We start from the raw sequence: 15,951 nt of genomic DNA on the forward strand, positions 1-15,951 counted from the left end.
AGATTACTTTGAGTAAACACTCAACAGATGAGCTAGAAAACAATTGAATTTCACATTGATCTGGAATAACCTGCCTCTCACAGTGGACTGATGAAGGCAAAGATGCAGTAGAGGAGGATAATGAATATAAAGTGATCTGTCTTTAGGACACGTTAGCTGCCTTGTGTAAAAACCTCAAAGGATTTTCCTTCTGTTATGTAATTTACACTTTGCATCGTTGTCCCATATGGTTGAAGGTCAGTCTGGTGGGTAGTGGCAAGAGTCAGTGCCCTGTACGTGTGCTTGAATCATATGGATGTGACACTGAGGTTTAATTATACACAAAAGTCTCATTTATCAAACTGGATACAAACATTTATTTTGTTCGAAAGAGCATTTGTATGATTGGTATTCATGAAAATCCAGTATGTTTAGAAAGACTTTTGTATTTTACAAAGGTCATATTACTCACTCTTGTTATATCAGTGATTCATGAAACAAATCCATAATATGCACAATATGACTAATTCAATCAGAATAAAAGAAATGGCACCCTAGATAAGGAGAAAGAGATGGTTTGTTTCTATGTGAGCTACAGTGGATGAGCTGCATTACTGGAAGATTTATTGGACATTATGTTTAGGAAGTGCTCACTGTTTAGTCATAATGTTGTCATGCTGTGAGTTTGGGCTTTGGTGGAGTTTTTTGGGTGTCACTCGCTAAATGTCAATCAGCAGTGTTATGTGTATGTTTGGTAATTTACTGGTGATGCACATGTGGGAACAAAGAAAAGCAGTGCTATCAAAACTTTTGCAAATATGGCAGGGAATTTTTTGGTTCATTTTAGATTACCATGAAAAAGAAAAAATACCAACAACAAAAAGAAACATTTGCATACAGTACAACTTTACTAAAAGGTTAACAAATGAGTCTCAGTGTACATACAGACTTTAGTAAAAAGTGAAAAGCTGTCACTGAAAAAGGCAGTATAAGTGTTGATACTTATATTTTTATGCTTTTCATACCTTTAAAGAAACATACTGTCCATAAAAACATTACAATTATTATATGTACTATATAGTATACTACACTGTTTTAATATACTATATATGTAGCTTATGATGATACTGCTTTGTAAATGAAGTCCTCCAAAATGACGCATAAACCCAACTTTTTGTCATCAGACATATTGGCTAGTTAATCAAATCAATACGAATATGATGCTTTTAACCTATTATTGACCGAGATTGGTGTCCTGCCAATATCAATCTCTGTCTACTAAAAGCTCTGTGCTGTTTTTGCTTAATGCATGGTCTATAGTTCAGAGCCTCAGGCCTTTAGTAACAGGAGCATATAGGAGCATACAAGAGGACGGCATCATTCTTGTCAGTCTCCATGGTAAATGAAGAGGTACCGGATTCCTGCCTCATACAGACTGACTGATAGGTGTGATCTCACATATACCGGTTACTGTGAGAGCAGTGGGGTTTAAAGACGATGCTGTAAGAGCTCAGATGAAGATTTTCAGGTTGGAACAACGAATGCAGCTACAGTATGATTGGCATTAGATGATAGGTAAGAATTCTTAATGGTTTACAAAGAAGAGCTAAAGGATATGATGATCAATAGCACTTGACAATATGTTACAATATAGCATATGTTTAAATATCAGAATTTCATTTGGAGCATCTCTTAACCAGCAGTAGCTTATGACCATAGATTTTGGGGGAGCAAAAACTTGATCGCACTAGACTACTTCGAGTAACTTCTGTAATAGGCACTTGGGATCGGATAACATACAGTCCTTCATCATATAGCCTAGCAGTACATGTAGAGAAGTTTTAGATCTACTTATGTTCAATAGAGAAGTTGAATTTAGCAGGTGATTTTCCCGTAAAGAGAAACATCATTAATTAGGGTTGCCAGGTTTCAACAAATTTTCGGCCCAACTGAATATCAAAAACTACACAAAAGACCTGACTTTAAAAATTTAGGAAAACAGAGAAACATTTTTTTCTGAACTGTTGCTTGGGAAACAAGGTCATGTGATGCACACATATTTCTGATATACAGACATGATCTGCTCCATAATCCCCCTTTTCCTTAGACCAAACTTTGCAATATGTCATACAACAGATATGTTTCTGTGCATCACAGAATCACTGTCTGCACTTTGGAACTCAGAGTCCCTCTCTGAGTGGACACATCACAGGGTAGTCCAGGATCTTCTCCAATTACCTATTATTTACTATTTACTTGCAAAAATTAAACTGAATAAATATTTTTTTTAAAAATCTCTTAGATGAGAAGGAGCAAAACTTGTTTTTATTGCAGTCAAATAAGTCTTCAGAAGATATCTTCAGCAATAAGTCATCGAAAAGACACCAAAAACACAAAATGTCAGGGTCTGTGCAGTTGAGCAAAAAATCACCTCTATTTTTCCTGGCTCTACTAGGCACCCCCTATCTCCTTCTTTCTTAGAACTGTAGTCTTAATCTTAGTATTGCATACTTTCTTAGAATTGACTAATGTCTTGTTCTGTCTATGTTCTATCTATCTGTCTGCTCTTGATAATTGTAATCATGATGAAAAGTACCAGAGCTAAGTTTAACAATAATCATTCATAATAATCAACAGATACAAGGCCATAGTTTTAACACAAAAAAAATACATATCTGTAAATCACTTTTTACTACATAATATGTAATCTAATTGTTTAATAAACATAAAAGAGTGAGACAGAGCTTCATGACTTTTTATGGAAATTTGTGCTTCTGCGATATTTTCTTTAATTTGCTTTCGCTAACAGCAAATAAAATCTTTTATTTTTATTCGGCTTCAAATCTTTCATTTGGCCACTACATACATATATAAGCACCTTATTTCCTCCATCTTTGCACATTCAGCTCCGAGCCTGCGTTTGCAACAGAAGTCTCAAGGATTACTCTTACTTCTTCAAAATGTTTTTACTTTTATCTACTCAAACTTTCTACTCTTAAGCTTTAGCTCATGCTGTATTTTGCCGTGTCAGTATATTGCTTGTTTTATGCATGGTGTTTATACTGTATAACCTTTTCCTTACATTTGCCTGTCTTGCTGGGGTAACTATTAGCCTAAGTTTTTTTTTTCCTACTCTTGCATCTGCTGGCTGCTGTGGTTAGTGCTCTTCTCAGCTACTGCTGTACTTAGCACTCTTCCTAGTTACACATCTGTTTGTTTAGCTCACATCCTCAGTCAGACTGGTTTCTGAGTCATTATTTGATTATAATTCATATCTGTTTTTAATCTCTTCAAAACAAAAAAAAATCTAAAAATAATCTGATATACACTATATTGCCAAAAGTTTTGGGACGTCTGCCTTTACATGCACATGAATGTAATATGTAGTTGGCCTGGGGAAGGTTTAGAAGTGTGTTTATGGGAATTTTTGACCATTCCTTTAGAAGCACATTTGTGAGGTCAGGCACTGATGTTGGATGAGAAAGCCTGGCTCACAGTCTCCGCTCCATTCATCCCAAAGGTGTTCTATCGGGTTGAGGTGCAAGTCAGCCAAGTTCCTCCACACCAAACTCACTCATCCATGTCTTTATGGACCTTGCTTTGTGCAATGGTGTGCAGTCATGTTGGAACAGGAAGTGGCCATCCCCAAACTGTTCCCACAAAGTTGGGAGCATGAAATTGTCCAAAATGTCTTGCTATGCTGAAACATTAAGAGTTCCTTTCACCGGAACTAAGGGGCTGAGCCCAACCCCTGAAAAACAACACCTGAATTCAATGATTTGGAGGGGTGTCCCAAAACTTTTGGCAATATATTGTATTTATGCTGCTATTATAGTGCTTAGCTTAAGTACAATTTTCAGAAAAATCTCAATACTATGCTTGTGGAAATGTATATATTTTATATAAAACAAGATCTTAGCAGGATGTATAAACTAGAATAATTGTTTATTAGCTGTGATAATTGAGATATACTTTATATTGTGTGTACAGTTATTTGTAAAGATGACATCGCATTATAACCACATTATAACGCATTATAAGGTAATTTGTGGTAAATTCTAAGAATATATAAACATTGAATGTGACAAAAACATAACATTTAAAAGACCAAAATGAGGGAATAACCCAGAAATAAGCGTTATTATTGCTTCCACCGAATGAGCCATAAATTACATTCTGTTCACTACAGGACTATTGAAAGCAGTTGACAGTCGACCTTTCACTGGCTCTGATAAATGCACATACGTACTGTGAGTGTGTACATGTTGGGCACTGATAAGGCTCTAAATAAGCACACGGCTATTCAGAAGCCTAATTGGATCTGCACTATACATTCTTTTCTACCGGTTAACCATTCAGGATGTTTAGCTTTACTGATATCTCTCGATGTGTGGTGTTAATAGGAGGAAATTTTTATTTGTGTCTCTTTTCAAAGCTCTCAAACAAATGTTCAGGGCTGTGCTGAAAAACTAGTGCTTGAGCTCTCTTATATCTTCATCTGTGCACTCTGGTCACACTGGTCAGCTTCTGTAGTGTCAGATTTTATGCTAATAATAAAATACAGCACCAAGCAATAAATTAGCAACAGAATCATGGAGCATGCTACCGTATAGTGTTTCGTAATGGAATTTTCCTTTAAGAAGCCTAAATATTTATTAGGATTAGTTTGCACTGTTCTAATGCAGTATAAGGAGTAGACCGCATGGTATAATGGTTCTATATTTGTGCTGTAATTTTCTCATGGCACATTTTAATCACATTACACAAAGTATATCTGGTCGTTTTGGATGCCGCTTCGTCTACGCATTGTTAGTGTGTCTGTATATTTTAATTTAATTGCTGCCTGTATCCCAAGCCAGACATTACACTTGTAGCATTATAAAAACAACCCCACCACCACCACCCCAGCTTAACTATATCATCATCATTGCTTGAATTATTTGAGTGTGTGATTACATTGCCACAGTGTTTGCTCCTTGGACTCTTGACATTAGATATTCTCTCATGGATTTTTTTCTACCCTTATTTCCTGCCCAGTTTTGTCTGTTTTTCGGGGATGAACTTGGTTTTTCCAGTGGCTGCTCCTCTGAATCTAGAAGCAGGCCAATGGAAAGACAAGGGGGGAAAAAAAGGAAAAGAGAACGATTATAACTTCTACCATTGACCAATTACCAATGCCATCATTCATACTAACTCTTAGCTTTTGAAGATGTTTATGTGCATGTCCAGAGGAGTTATGTTGATGTATTAGTAGTAATTCTATGTAAATAAACCCCTGACACAGTAGGATGTTTGCCAGTTTAGTGTCTGTAAGTGCTGTATTGACTTTGGCACAAGTGCCCGCAGTAGCAAAGAGGGCTTTTTCTCATGTAAGAGAGTGCTGAAAAGAAACAGAACAGGGTTTGTCCCAGGTCAATACCAGGTGGAAGAAAAGGTGTGGGGGTTGACTGGCCGGTCTAACAGCAATCAAAGAGCTGACATGCCAGCTAGAGTTACAGAGAAGTTAAGCTCTAGCCAGAATACACTGATGTTCTGTTTAAGGTTTTCAGGCACAGAAACAGCTTCCTCCAGTTAAATTGTTCCTCATTACGTCTTAAATGTAAGCTAAGGAGAAAACGTTAAATTACAGGAAGTGGTCAGTTTGTGTGCTGATCTCCACATACACGTTTCTCATCTAACATCAAAAATAGAATTAAAAAAACCCAGATTTTTCCATTTACATACACTATATTCCATTAAGATTTTTTTGTTGTTTGTTTGTTTGTTTGTTTGTTTGTTTGTTTCCAAATACACATCAGGTCTTGATAATTGTACTCTGACTAAAATTCCACAAATCTAAATTGAGTTGAATTTTAGATGATTTGTCTTGATACCAATATAAAATTTCGGTTATTTTGGATATTTTTCTAGAACACTGGTTGTGTATCTTTAGCTTGTTATTCAGATTCAGATTTATTTCTGATTAGTTGCTACGAAGAATCAACGGATTTTGTTTTGTTTATTGGTAACCAATCCGACCATCTTTCCATAAAATGTTTGATTTGACCAGACACATACATTTTTTAATAAGTATAAGTACAAAGTGCAAACTACTGGGATGAAATAATACCTAGGAAACACGGAAGGTGTTAAGAGAGGACTTTTAGAGGACATGCTAATTTTCCCGACTTCTGATCCATCTCTACTTACACAATTATTTACTGATTTATATCTAACTCAACTTAATGTCTCAGGACTGATAAGAGCAGAGACTTCATTTAGGAATTTTTTATCCGTGCACCAGTTTAGACTTCACTTAAAAGCAAGCACAAGGTGATGCAGTCAGGTTACTGTATTTGAGCCAGAGAAAGAAAAACCAGCAGAAAGCATTGCTGACACAGACAGAACCAGTGAGCAGAAGAGATCGAAAGAAAGGTGTCAGCGAAAAAAACAAAACAAAACAAAAAAAAAAACGCCTTTGCCCGATTGACCAGCAGCCTTTCCACTCTAGCAGAAGTGATGTGAGGGAAATGCTGATGGTGGACAAGTGGGGTAGATAACAAAAGATATGATAGTGGGAAATGGGAAGGAAGGAGGCATGTGAGGGGGGAATAAACATGAGTCAATATTCTCCCTTGCATTTCTGAAGAAATCCTTTGCATTCCAAGTACAACAAGGGGAATTCAAGCAGCTCTGTGAGCTCTGTGACATATCTGTAACATTGTCCTCAGATTACATCTATTTTCATTGTATTCATGGGGAAGTGGCATGTTAAAATGAGAAGTGCTACTTAAAGGGATAAGCCCGGTAATACATCAACTAAGTGACCTTCTCCATAGAAGGAAACTAGTTAAATGCCAAAAGATTTTGTGTTATTTGTTTTTTGGTTTCTTTTTTTTTTTAATGTCAATATTACTGCTTCTATTTTGGCCTGTCACAATAATGGAATTAAATTTTATTGTGAAATGGTCATCATCATGGCTAATGATTCATTACCACACAGAAAATTATTATAAGCCACTTGAATTCCTAAATCTGATTGGTCAGAAGGTATTGATTTATGTTCATGTAATTGATTTGTAACTGCTTACAAACCCTGAGTATGACTGTGTATCACTATAGTGTGACTCTGTCTTGGACAAATAATTCAGATGGCTCCTGTATTCTTGCGGGTGTGGAAATCTTTGCCACTTTTCTTCCCATGTTGGTTGTAACCACATAGTCTTTCCACACTCAATGAAACAAAAATATATAGAGTACATGAAGGCAACTCTGTTCCATCTTTTTGCTTGTTTGTGCTGCTAATGTCCCAACAGATCAATAGTGTGCTTTTTCACATCACAGTCTCTTCAGTGCTGTATCACATATAGATTTCTTCTTGTTTCCTGTGTTTTTGAGGCATTTAACGAACCACTTTACATTACAGTCTGTTAAACCCAGGTTTAAGACTAAGCATCTTCTCTCACGTTTATCAGGTTAAGCAGGTCAACCAACAGTGCAGAATGGTTTGGAGCATATGTTTACAAGGCATCATGTTTGAGGCCAAAAGGGGCTGAGGGTATTTGGGGCTAATGGACTAAATAGCTTAAGGTTGAAATGCGTGCACTAGAAATCTACTTAATCCTATCTGGGCTGTTTAAGAGCTTCCTTTTAGACCAACAGAAAAGTCCCTTGTGCCTACTATAGACCTCAGAGATCTCTGTATAAACCTGTGGTAGTTAAATGGTTTTCTATCTGCCACAGTATTAGCATGGAATCAGAAATAATATTTAGAAAGGATATTTGTCATTTTCAGACCCCCTGCTGCCTGTGAGGCAAATTGTGATGACAATGAAAACATTGACAAGACAAACTCTTTCTCTAAGCTGACCCCTATACATTATGCTGAAATAATATATTCCAAATGGGTTGCCATTTATGGAAAAGGGACGGGGCTTCTTCTGGTCTGGGGAAAAGTAAAAAAATGCCTGAAGCGAAAATAGTCATAAGATCTGTTGCGTGGCAATATTGCAAATCAGTTTTTGTAAATATTATAGATTTAGAAATGCTTTAAAAATGACAAATGCCACATTTAAGATGTTTTAAAGATTAAGTCTGATGTGCATCATGAATATCAAACTGACATTGTATTAAAAATACACAGTGTTGATTTCACGATAAGAAAAAAATAAAAATAAAAAAAATATCCAGCTGTGTAAGGCTGTGTTTTAGCTTGTGACTGAATCACAATGTTAGCATTATATTCCAGGTGATTTTAAGAGCAGCCATTAGCTGGCATCAAGCTAATGTTGTACTGGAGCCCATTTGGATTGGACTGCTGCTAAGGTTGAAGGTGACAGGCAGAGCAGGATGGAAGTCCTCCCAGATACGCATTTCCTGATCCTGGCTCATGCTGTTTGCTTTGGACAGACTCTCTTAATCTCCAATTCACACCCATGCTGCCCTGCGATGCACAGTGACTGGTGAAAAATAAGGTGACCTCTTTTTTCCGTGGGTGTTATCAGTGTGGGTGTTTATTCCCAGGCCATCCTCTCTGTTTGCTCATCCACCCTTCTCCTCTTACAATTGTGCCTCAATGTGTTCAATACTGATAATTCGCCATGTACTTAATTCTGTATCTGATATATTGCTATCACTTTCACAATATGTTTGCCCGTACAGTGGAAAGTACCAAACCTTTAGATTAAGACAACAAAATTGAAACCAAGGAAATTGAGCCACACTATCACACTTGTTTCTTGAAGTCACACGCTTTGAGTTGATGTGAGTTCCATGGATTGCAGTAAACCCAACTGATTCAGTGCAAGGTGCTTTTTTTAAGCTTTAGATGTGCGTTGCCTTGTTTCGTTTATATATGTATGCTGCATAAACGAGGAGCTACAGGCTGTCCTTAACCTCATTGTAGTCTTCAGCTGTTCTGATAATAGTGTTGTTATGTATCTCATAATAGTTGCTTTATAGTCGCTGGGGTTTGGATTCAGAAGTTGGCCCTATTGCAGTTCAGTCCAAAAGCAGTTTCTTAAGTGTTTACGACCAACACTGTGGTTACTAGAAGATGACTTTAATTATGTGTGCTTTTGTTTCGTAAAAAGTCCAAAAGGACCCTGAGGGACAGTAATGGAAAAGAAAATGTGCTCCACTGCCAGGGTAACCTTCATGTCAAAGAAAAGTGTCTTGGCAGGCTTTGTGGAACAGTTGGATATGCCAGTATTTTAATGAGCAAACACTACTGAGCTCACTGGGTTCTGGCTGAGATAATTTGTCGCCATCTATTGACCATTATCGGAACTACACCTGATGAACGACTGGCTTGAGAATCAAACCAGTAAAAGTACTGTTGTGACATTTTACAAGTAAAGTACTATATATATATATATATATATATATATATATATATATATATATATATATATATATATATATATATATATATATATATATTTTACTTATTATAAAATTAAATGCCATATTTTATATCCGTTTATATTTAATTAAACTGTTTTAAGCAACATTTATGAACACAGTTAGTTCATGTTATTACTGACATTACAGCAGATAGAAAGCCCTGCATTCACAGAAGCATCATTTTCTTTCTTTTCTTCTGACCTTAATGCGACAACCCATCATATTCCTGAGAAACTACAGAGTCGTCTGTCTGGGAGACTTTCCTGTGACAGAGATCATAGTTACAGTTTTAGTTCATTCATCCATAAAGAAGTAAACATCTGTTTATAGAAAGCGTAACTTTAACAACAATTAAACTCGTGTATGTGGAGCATTATGTCCACAAGGGGGAGCTATACACAAGATTAAAATGCTTTTTTAGTAGTTGCTGTTTGTAATAAATATATTATGTAATAAATATATTATTCATAATGTTACTAGAGTTTGCAATATAGTTGCACTATCCAGAAAGGGTAGTTTATACAATTACCTACCACAAGTGCTTTTACACACTAAAGCAAGAGGTTATATTTATGAAGATTCTGTTTCATCAATCTAAGAAAGATCACGTGGATCACCCAGAACTCCCCAAAACACTGACATGGCTATAACTGCCATTTGCAGTGTTTCCATGTCTTGAACTTTACAACCTGTTAGTTCTCTGTGGGGGTTATTTTTCTCTTCTGTTCAGTTGCTGATGTGTTGTGTGTCTGTGTCTATCCACCAGACTGCAGTTACACTTGTCATCTACAATGTGAGAACCATGTTCAGCTCGACTGTAACCAGGGAAATGGGCAGAAAGAGGAGACGCCCACAGCCTCCCCCTGCAGGACATATTCTACAGCACCTCCAGCGAAGGTAAGCTTACACACTTCAGTTGCATTTTACTGGAAAAAAAACTTCCTTAACTCTAAAGAAATATATACTCATGACATAAGTGATACCAGTGGGTTGCGAAAGTATTCACACCCTCTTGAACTTGAACTCATTTTGGTTTTGCAACCTGGAATTGACTTCATGAAATGGATTTAATAAGGATTTGATATGCAGAATATTTCATTATTGTGCCACAAAGTTGGCGACCATCTGCATGTACTCCTCAATTTTCATGGTTAGGAGTCGGACCTGAGCTGAATGTCCAGAGGCTGCAGTGTGTTTCAGGCGGTTTAATGTGTTGTCTTGTGTTGAACAGTGTTGTTTGGGTTAGGCTTAATCATCGATTTATAAAAGGAATCAGATCCACCCCCTGGATCTGAATCTTGTTTTGCCTACAATTACCACTGCAAGACTTCCTGGGAAATGTCTCTATCAGCTTTGCACATCTAGACCCTGTTGTTTTTGACCATCTCAAGATCAAGCATTAACCACACACACTTCCATTTACAACCTGTAATAAACAACAATCTTCAATCTTATCGGAGGTTATTGGTGTAGCTGTAGCTTTTTATTCCAGCCAGTCCAAATTTTAGTCAGTAGTCCTTGGTCTTTAAACTGTAAGCTGTGGTTCCTGCTTTGTTAGGATGATGAAAATAAAGTTGGTTTCCCGACTTTTGGTTTTCTAACTCTAGTTCTGGTCTGGTTTAACTCTAGTTCATTTGTTTGGTCAGTGTTTTAAGATTTAAAGCAAGTATACCCTTCAGAATGGCAGCCTCCATTTATTTTTTATTTTTTTGGTTAAAACAAAAAATAGTTTTTTTGTTTTGTTTTGTTTTGTTTTTCTTAATATAAGAAAATGTCTTTCCACTGGTGTACGATTCTATGACAGTGTGCCCACAACAAACCTGTAATACAAGTTGACATAAATTTCACTAACGTGAAACTAAACATAAACTTTTTTAATATACTTCTTAGTCTTACTTTCTGTAATGATCATGTCAGGTAGATAAACCTCCATCATCATTTTCGTGTCAGATTAACGAACGTGGTTATACAGTCTATCTATCACACACTGAATGTCAGTTTTTGATCATGTTGTTGAATAGTTACAATCAAGATTTCATATTTCAATGTAGTTTTCAGAACTGTATAGATTAGACAACATCCTAATCTTACTGTGTTGTGCCACAAAAATTATTTTTAATATTAACCCTACTCACCATGAGAGGGAGCTGCTAGTATAATGACAGATCAGTTTGTTTTTTGGGTTGTTGTTTTTTTTGCATGGTGTTGTAAGGATCATAGATCTCCAGTACAAAGCCTGCTACATATTACCTACAGGAGTAACTCCATTAGTGCTAGAGGCTTTTGTGTTCTCTATGTACTTTCTAGATTGACATCCATTGTGTCAAAGCTTTCAGATGTCGCGCTGATGCTTTAACTCCCAGCCGTTACGAGAAAGAGACCAGCTTGCTAAAGGACACAGAAATTAACTTAATTACAATAAAGGTTTAATTAAATTCTGCAGACCAGTGTGCACCCTAAGGCCAACTTAACCTCAAAGCTGAGAAAGCTGTTTCAGAGACAAAACATGCCATGGGACTATAAAGTGCTTTACTATTGTGATATAATTAGATAGAGGTGTCATTTTTTACAAAAGTGAGAAGATTGAATAAGACAGGACAGCACGGAGCAGGACAATGCCTTGGTGTATTTTCTCTACATCATTATCTGAAAAAAAAATAAAAGATTTCTCTCAGTGTGCATCTCTGTAGTCTTCCTCTCATTCACTGCCACTGTATATTTCTTCTGAAAAGGGTACATTATGTTCTCAGAAAGTGCCTTACCCTAATCATGCAAACCCAGTGTTCTGTCCTATACTCCTGCAATCATTGTACCAGCACATAATTTTGGCACCCATAGCCTCTGATGTACTCCAAACCATGTTTTATATCCATCATGATGTCTTACGTCTGGTTAAAGTCTCATCACTTGAAAGCCACTCGCTGCTGCTGAGGATGATCCCACATGGACAGCCTGGAGATTATTCTAGATAGTATCTCTTCAAACCATGGAGATTTAGGCTTTAGGACTGCGATTGATGCATTCAATTCTCCATCAGTGAATTTTAACAAGATAGTCTTTATTATTAAAATGAAAATCATTTCCTGGGTACATTATTGCACTTTTTGATCATATAGTACACAGTAAAAGAAGAGGAAATGATTCATTATCGCATTATCCAGGATTCCCTTTTGATGTTTTTTTTTTCTTTATATCGTCTCAAGGAGTTTTTTCCTCACCATCATCACTTCTGGCTTGCTCATTAAGGATAAATTTAATATTTACTACTTATAATTATATTGTGAATTTCTATATTCCTAAAAAAAGCTGCTTTGGGGCAGTGTCTATTGGTGAAAATGCTTGTTAAAAGTTTAATTGAATTGAATATTCATTAGAAAATACAGCATATCCCTCTAACTTCATATTCAATGGAAGCCATGTTACTGAACATAAAAACTACTAAACTTCAGCATATATGAAATAGCTCTTTTACTTCATTTCCTTTAGTATGTGTTTTCGCAAGAATATTGGTGCCTGTTCGACTTCCTTTTTCCTGTCTCACGCATGGAAACCACACACATGAATGTGCCCTCTGCAACCTACACACCTTTGTGTGTACACACATGTGTGTGTGTGTGTATATATGTTGTATAAACCCCCTCAGAGGTGTTCCAGCAGTGGAGAAGCATTCAGCAGCTTCTTATTTTTAATCTCTCCGTTTCTGAGTATTTAGAATGATGCTTATCGAAGTTCTAAACTTCCTAGAGTCTCGGCTTCCTGTTTGTATTCTAATACACATGAGATGTAGCAAACTTCCTGGTCATGCAGCCGGACTTCAAACAAATTCTCGCTATCTTTCTTTCACAGAGACAGTTCCTTACCTCTAACATCTGCATTTCACTGTTCGCTAGGGGTGAGCGATTGTCGGAGCTAGTATGTATTTTGTATCAGATCAGTTTAATCTTATCCTCTGATCCAATTCACTGATGTATTTAATAGTACATACATACATTGTAATACACAGATTAAAGGTTAAAACTCTTCCAAGTTTCTAATGAGATTTTACAAAAACCAGTGTGCTGCCAGATTTATATTTATCTAAAATACATTCATGTATTAACATATTTTAATACCATCCCTATAGCAATCCAGTGAGTCCCTAGAGTCGGTTTTACAGATTTGCAGGTGATTAGCAAACTGTTCGCCACAAAATAAACCTTTGCAATGGTCCTGTCATCGGTGTAACTTTTGAAATCTTCCTGTAAGCTAGTTAGCTATTGCATCCTTGTTAGCTGTTCAGTGTAGGAGACAGTAACCAGGAGATAAAATTAGCTGTTCAGCGTAGGAGATAAAGAATCAGGAGATAAAATTAGCTGTTCAGTGTGGGAGATAGTAATCAAGTTAGCAGTGTAGTGTTGAATTGTGTGGAATCATTTCATTTAACCCCTTAACATTTGCTTGGACAGGTTTGATAGCTAGATAAGACACATCGCAGCAAAGCTAGCTAATGAAAGGAGCTGTCAGAGTGTCCCACTGACACACACAGTAACACAGTGGCAGCATTTTGCCATTCGGTTGTAGATCACCATAGCAACAACTCAAATAAAATCAAGACAACAAACTTGTATGCTTTATAAGTGAGACCATGAGGGCTGCTCTCAGTGTCTGAGTCTCTCAGTGTGCAAGACCAGAGAGAGAGAGTGAGAAAGAGAGACAGAGAGAGAGAGAATAATCGAAATAGGAACACTCTGTTCTGTGTCCTTGACATGCTAACTGTTACCCTAACTGTTATTCTGTGCAGCAAATAAGTTTTAGCCTCCTGTGAATACTAACATGCTCTCATATTCAAATCCGAAGGCAGGCATACACGATGTGGTAGTATAACCTTCAAGATTTGATGGAGCATAAATTAGCTTATGCGTGGCTTGGAGCTTGGCACACGATTGGCGGAGAAAGAAATTAGAGCCTCTGTGCATTATTAAACACAAAGTGTAAGAGAAAGAGAGCGACATGAGGTGTCCTGGCTACCAAAGAGGGGTCTGAAACGCTGATCATGTAAAGGATCTGATGCTGCATTTAACACCAATGTGTAAGAGGAGTCTATCATTAGAGACTGGATACTGAATAAAAAACCTGTTCAAACCTGAAAGCACCAGTAGCTGGTACAGTAATGCTGGCTTTAAGACAGAATTGTGTATGAAGGTGTATGATAATGTGCTCAGTCTAATACATTATTGTTTCTATAGTAACAGCTCACTCACAGGAACGTGTATGCACTACATAATCTATCACTGAGACTAAAAAATGAGACTAAAAAATGAATAATGAACATATTTAACATGACATTTCAACATATGGTGAAGATGTCTGTATTTAACATTTATGGAAGGAGTCTCCAGTGTCAGTTTCTCACAACAGGAATCTTCAGGATACTTGATCGTTTTTGTGTCTTATTAACTTCAACAGAAATACTAAGTTACGTTAAAACAGTGCTAATCCAGCCAAGTTACCAGTCTCTTGATCTCCTGTCACTTTTAACTCTCTTCTGCTGATAATGTGTGCACTTGTCACAGCTCAGATATTTGTGGCCTATTTCAGTGTTTCACCTGCTGTTCCAAATAATCCAAGAAAATTCTATGGAGATGGGGTTTGTCAGATTTGCCAGTCTGTCATACTTGACCTACACACCCTACACACTGGTCCTACACACCCTACAGTTGTCATCCTGGAGCGTTATGTTTGGCAACCTCAAAGTCTGACCTAACAGCTGGGGATCTGAAGTTACACTCATCAAGTTGCACAAACTGTTGACGTTGTACATTAAAAATCCTGCTATTGCTGTGACATTTTCTCAATTCAATTCCCATATCTGTCCAGAACAAATGAGCATCTCAATGAGCAGAATTCCTCAGGCCTCTGGCTGGTGAACTCTCTGCTCAATGCATCCAATCTCATAACCCTGACAATTCTAGGGCTGTTTTTATGGAAGAGTAATTCTGCAGTTCGTTTTTTTTGTCATGGGATTGATTATCTACCTTCACAGCAATTTGCAGAAAGCCCCTCCAACATTTCCCCTAGTTCTACTACTACGGCATATTGATGCCATGCAGAGCAGGGATCCTCATCTTTGGGCAAGTCAATAAATCCCCCAAACCCCCAGGAGAGCAATCTTTGTCTCCTCCATCTTCTTTCCGTCAACCATCTCATCGATTATGGTAATATAACAAACGGCTTTGGCTTCAGGTAATTTGTCTGCATTTATAGAAACGGTCTTTTTTTTAATCTACAGCCACACATGCCAAAATCACCCAGCAGCATTTATAGGCACATTTGTCATTCTTTGATTTGGGATCCAAGGAGCCAAGGCTTTTTGCTGCATTGGCAGAATCTACAAGAATACTGGCCTGTGTCCAAAGCTGTCGCTCAATGAGAATTGAGTAAAGCAGTGACATGGGAAATCGAAAGAGTCTTTCAACCACCCTCTATTGAAGGAGGCCATCATTTTATCTAATTTTTTTTTAGCCCAGGCTTTTTATCACACTGTAAAATGTAGTTGGGTGTGGACAGAGAAAGCCTGTATATGCATAGAGAAGATATTGGTATGAGGAA

The 15,951-nt window shown here is 37.1% G+C and overlaps 1 protein-coding gene across 2 annotated transcripts in view; it reads left to right on the forward strand.

The window, feature by feature from the left end:
• Positions 1-15,951, forward strand: part of rassf5 (Ras association domain family member 5) — a 45,399-nt gene that overhangs the window by 11,356 nt on the left and 18,092 nt on the right. For both annotated transcript variants that reach the window (XM_058373163.1, XM_058373164.1), the window contains exon 2: positions 10,130-10,260. In XM_058373163.1, the coding sequence (XP_058229146.1) occupies positions 10,130-10,260 (131 nt within the window). The remainder of the gene's footprint in view (positions 1-10,129; positions 10,261-15,951) is intronic.

This window comes from Hemibagrus wyckioides, linkage group LG21 (genome assembly GCF_019097595.1).
Source record: "Hemibagrus wyckioides isolate EC202008001 linkage group LG21, SWU_Hwy_1.0, whole genome shotgun sequence".
NCBI classification, from domain to species: domain Eukaryota; kingdom Metazoa; phylum Chordata; class Actinopteri; order Siluriformes; family Bagridae; genus Hemibagrus; species Hemibagrus wyckioides.